Source organism: Bidens hawaiensis, unplaced genomic scaffold (assembly GCF_021521415.1).
Source record: "Bidens hawaiensis isolate Kalapana, Puna unplaced genomic scaffold, B.hawaiensis_p1.1 tig00002423_1, whole genome shotgun sequence".
NCBI classification, from domain to species: Eukaryota; Viridiplantae; Streptophyta; class Magnoliopsida; order Asterales; family Asteraceae; genus Bidens; species Bidens hawaiensis.
The window spans coordinates 536,977-541,920 of NW_027491133.1; the positions used below are offsets into that span (position 1 = coordinate 536,977).

The 4,944-nt window shown below is 36.4% G+C and overlaps 1 protein-coding gene across 2 annotated transcripts; it reads right to left on the bottom strand.

The window, feature by feature from the left end:
- Positions 1 to 347: 347 nt before the first annotated feature.
- Positions 348 to 4,693, bottom strand: LOC143619263 (peptidyl-prolyl cis-trans isomerase FKBP20-2, chloroplastic-like). 2 transcript variants are annotated; one of them, XM_077091231.1, is made up of 7 exons: positions 4,609 to 4,693; positions 2,722 to 2,770; positions 2,436 to 2,625; positions 2,238 to 2,347; positions 1,243 to 1,351; positions 851 to 927; positions 348 to 619 (listed from the first exon to the last, which is right to left on the bottom strand). In XM_077091231.1, the coding sequence occupies exons 3-7, from the start codon at positions 2,620 to 2,622 to the stop codon at positions 500 to 502; spliced, it is 603 nt and encodes a 200-aa protein (XP_076947346.1). In that variant the 5' UTR covers positions 2,623 to 2,625; positions 2,722 to 2,770; positions 4,609 to 4,693; the 3' UTR covers positions 348 to 499. The 2 variants fall into 2 exon arrangements, with proteins under 2 accessions (XP_076947346.1, XP_076947345.1); XM_077091230.1 differs by having other exon boundaries at positions 2,436 to 2,632; positions 4,609 to 4,687.
- Between the last annotated feature and the right edge of the window lie 251 nt (positions 4,694 to 4,944).

Consider the following 4,944-nt stretch of genomic DNA (forward strand, 5'->3'; position numbering starts at 1 on the left):
CACCGACAGATGATTCATCGAGGGGCCACTCATAGAGTCCCATCGATAGATTGTTGACAAATTTTTACAATGTATGATTCACCAATCGATCACGATAGATTGTTGACAAAATTTTTACAATGGATGATTCACCAATCGATCACTGGGGAGGCTTACCTATGTATTACTAATTAATGCCATCGATGATAGCTTTTTGTTAATAAATAAATTCATAAAAATGTTGTCGATTTTGTACAAACTTTTGTTTATCTTGAAACACCCTAGCATTCTGAATTAGAATATTCGATTTCTTAAGTTACATGCACTTGACAAAGAATTTAAAAGAACCAAAATCATATCAACTCAACTAAATCAAAGTAAAACTCCTTGGCCAAATAGGCAGCCCCATAAAATGTTGTCACTATAGACCTAATACATTGTCTTGTAACTCTACAAACTGAAACGATACTCGAAAATGCACGAATGTACAAATAGCTTTGTGTCTATAATTAACCACAGCTTAATCGCATACAACATCAGAGTAAAACGCTATGGTTCTCCTTGTACAATCCTTTACACCAAGCAATTCCACATCAAAAACTTCAAACTGTTTTGAGCTAAAAAATGTAGAAGGTCCAACCTACAAACACAACACAATTTTGACTTTTGTGAGTCAAACTAAATCCTTAATGGGTTGACTTTTGTAAGTCAAACTAAATGCTTGGTTATAGAACTTATAGTCATATAAATGATCATTGATAATTATAATCTTAACATAAATGTAAGTTAAACCGAAGGTTGACTTTTGAGGATGTGGGCTTTGACTTTAAAAGTCAAACTAGAACCTTAGTTTAGAGATGAGATAACTCACTGGTGGTCCAAGTTCTGGTGGGATGATGATTCTCCTCTTTCCACCAGGTCTCATGTCTTTTAAACCTTCTTCAAATCCTGTGTCAATTATCTCATTCATGCAAATTAATAGACATGCACCGGAAAAGAAATCGCAATAAATGAAATATATTCAAGTTCAAAGAGGCAAATGACTGAATGAGTTGTTTTTTTTTATGAGTTCAACATCAAATTGGAGAAGTATTAGGTCAACACTGGATTTTTGGGTCAAAAAGTCAATTTTGAACTCTTGCGTATCAAATGAAACTCAGTTGTACTATTTTGACTTTTATGTACAAAATGAGTTGTTTTGCATTTAAGAGGTATAATGTTTAACTTTTTTGAGGTCAAAATGTCGAATGAAGAGGCACCCACCTGGGACCAACGCATTAGTGCCCATTCGTATTTTGGCGGGAGAACCTTGTTGATAACTGCTATCGATACGACGACCGGATTCATTGTAACCAATATAGTGAAAAGTCACCTGCAAAACAACTTCATTAAATATCACAATATTCCATTATAAAAAGATACACTCGAAGTATTTTAATTTGAGGTGAAAATTTCCACACATTTGCAAATAAACGAGTATTAATTGGGAAGATCAGATAAAAGGGGGTCACATAAGTCAAACAAGTCAAAAGCCACCGAGAGTGTACTTTTAAGGCATACAACCTCCTAAATCAATCCATCTTAAAGTTAGATTATTAATTTATTACTTTAGTAATACAGTATTCGTAATTTTATATTTAACTTATTAAGTTTCATACAATATTTAAAAAAACTGACATAGAAGTGTTTGTTGATCGGTATGATTAGTAGGGGTATGCTGCTATGCATAGGTCGGTTTCGGCTCAAATTGAACAACGAAAATTAGTTCTTTGGGTTTTGGAAAACGGTTCAGTTTAAGTTATCTCGGTTTTGCCATTTGGGCATGAAACTTTGGGCCGAAAAAATGGTCCAAAATAAAGAAATTGGCTCTGAAACTTTAGGCCTAAAGTTTTTTTTTTTTTTTGTTAATTAATAAATAATTGATTATTACACATTTGGGACTCAACTTTTTGGGCTACACCATTTATAAATATTTTACACATCACTTATTATTCAAAAATAAATTATTATTCACAAATTTAATAACAAAAGTTGGAATTTTCAGTTTTTCCAGGCTCTGTTCGATTATAAAAGTAAGTTCAGTTCAGTTTTTTCGTTTTTTGGTCAATGCAAAACCAAAACCTAACCAAACATTCTAAATTTGGGAAAAAAAAACATAAAACCAAACCATCAGTTTTCGGTTGGGTTCGATTATTTCAGTTTACGTCGTTATTTCGGTAAAAGTCGGTTATAAGAACACAAAGAAGAAGCTGGAAAACCTGCTGACCGGACTTGGGGACATCACCGGTACCAACTTCAAAATCACGGTATATAAGTCCATTGTCACGCTTAATATAGTTATCCGATGCAACCACTTTAACCTCAAATCCTATATCACATTCAAAACCTCATTCAAATCAAAGAAGACCCTCCAAAACAAATTTTTTTAAAAAAAAAAAAAGAAGAAGAAAACAAACCTTCTCTAACAAAGCTCGGGAAATCATCTGGGACGCTATTTTCTCTTTGTATACGTTTATTTTGTTCAAGTAACCGTTTTTCGTCATACGGGTTCTTAATCTTTGATTTTGCAGTCGAGGGTAATACTGGAAACAACCCTGTTGAGACCAGAAACACAAGGAGTCGTCTGCGGTTCACATTCTCCATGTTCTGTTCTCTAGCCATTAATCAAACAATTTTTGTTCTGATTAATGTGTTGAAAGAATTGAATATATGTCGAAATAATAATTATCTGAAGTGTTTTACCTTTCATCTTTTTGGAGAAAATACTTATTATTAGCTGAGAGCGGTTTATCTGCATATAACATGTATTAAACCATTAATTTGCTTCCAATTAAAGACTACTTAATCACAAAATAAAAGTTCCCAAACGAGCCAAGCCCGAGCTTGACTAGGCTCGAGTTGTTTTGAGCTCTTTTTCTAATGCTCGAGCTCTGTTCATGACTCTCGTGAGTTGCTTTTTCAAGCTAGGGCTCGGCTTGTATATTATTTATTAATTAATTTATATGCATTTTTAATTATATCTAGAACAAACCAGCCTAAGCTTGTGAGAAGACGTAATTCGGATCTAGTCTTTGATATTTAGCTTCGATTAGTGGTGGAATCACTAATCGATAGTGTTTGATGTCGTTTACAATCAGTTGATGATCATATTAGGCTAGATGAATCAAAGTGTGTAGTGTGTGTGTTCTAGAGAGATTTGGACAGAATAAAAATAGGATTAGGAGAATTCAGGCACAATTTATTTAAATAGACTTCCCCACACGCATGGGCTTATACGCATAACACCAATATAGCCCCAATACAATGTTCTAACGACCTAAACAACCTATACAGCACAAGACAAACAAAATAATGCACTAACAGCATGGCTCGAGCTCATGCAGTACCTTAAACGAGTCAACGCTCAGCCTGAGTTAACACATAGAAGTCCAAACTCCAAAAGAGGTCAAACTTAAAAATACACAAGGCTTGTTTTGTTAAGGATCGGCAAGCCTAAACGAGCTGCCCATACAAGGCTCGCTAACTAAACGAGCTAATTTCAGGGCTAACTAAATGAGCTGCCCAACTAACTGCCCGGGCTCAAGCCAATGGCGGTTCTAGAACATAATTTCAGGGCTAACATAAAAAAAAATTACCCATACATTAAGAATTTTCTTTTACCTGTTTCACCAGTACAGGTGCCCAGTTACGCGTTTCGTGCGTAGCGGGCCTGGTAATGTGTACCGGCCCCTAGTTACCCGTTTTGCACATACCAATGCCCAGTTACCCGTCTGTCGCGTACAGGCGCCTGGTTTCCCGTTTCGCGCCTGTCGACATCAGGTAACGCGTTTCGCACGTACCTTCGCCTGGTTATTTAAGTTGGCCTTTTTTGTTTTAATTAAATCCAGTAGGTTTTTAATCATCTTGGCTCTTAATGAAACTTTGAAAGGTGAAGTTTCGGGCTTTAAAATTCTTTAAAGGAGTAGCGCAATATAATTCCATGGGAAACGTAATGCATAAAAAGTATTAGAATAAAATAATCCGCTTCGCCAGGAAAGTTGAGGGATAGCACCTATCAATCAACATCCATCTCTAGCTCGAGCTCGAAAAAGCCCGCCTCTTTTCAAGCTCTTTATCAATTATGAGCTAGAGTAGCTCGTGAGCAAGGGCGAAGCTTCTAACCCCCACTCCCCACCCCTCAGCACTGTAAGCGAAGCCTGGGCGAGTTTGTCCCCCCCCTTCTCAAAATGTATTATAAAATTCATAAACGAGGGGGCCGGCCTCAAATCTTCGGTTTGGAAACAGGTAAATGGTAAATGTACACTAAGTATACAAATTTTCGGGAGAAAACGGATAATTTGACACTTAAAAAAAAAGGGGGACGGGGCGCGGGCCACTTGGGCCCTCACTAAGCTTCGCCAATGATTGTAAATTTACGCGTTTTAGTCCCCTTTATATCCTGAGTCAAGCTTCACCGCTACTTTGCACCCCTGCTTCCCAATTTCCTAAACCCAGATGAAAACTAACCCGAACAATATCGTATCATGTTCGCCATTACATCAGTAACATGATGTGCTTCTCAGGAATCTACGATCATCACTGTGTTCAAGTGTGTGTGTGTGTGTGAGAGAGAGACAGAAAGATACTTACATTTAGATGAAAAAGAAAGCTTGAATTGAACAGGTGGAGATGATAGCATCATCATCATCATCATCATCATACTGCACAAGAAGAAAATTTGGTTGCTATCTTTGGGGACGACGATAGGCTTTTTTACTACTCGGCTTATCTTCAACTTGACTAAAAATCTTTATTTAGCCCATGGGGTTTTATACTATAGCAATTTGACCCCTAAAGGTTACCTTTTCGCTAATCATATCTTTTTATGTTATAACTTATAAGGCGTCCACAAATTATCATATAACCTTTAAAACAGCACGTCACTTTCAAATTAGTCGGTTTCAGTAACTTTATCTGTTCGTATGA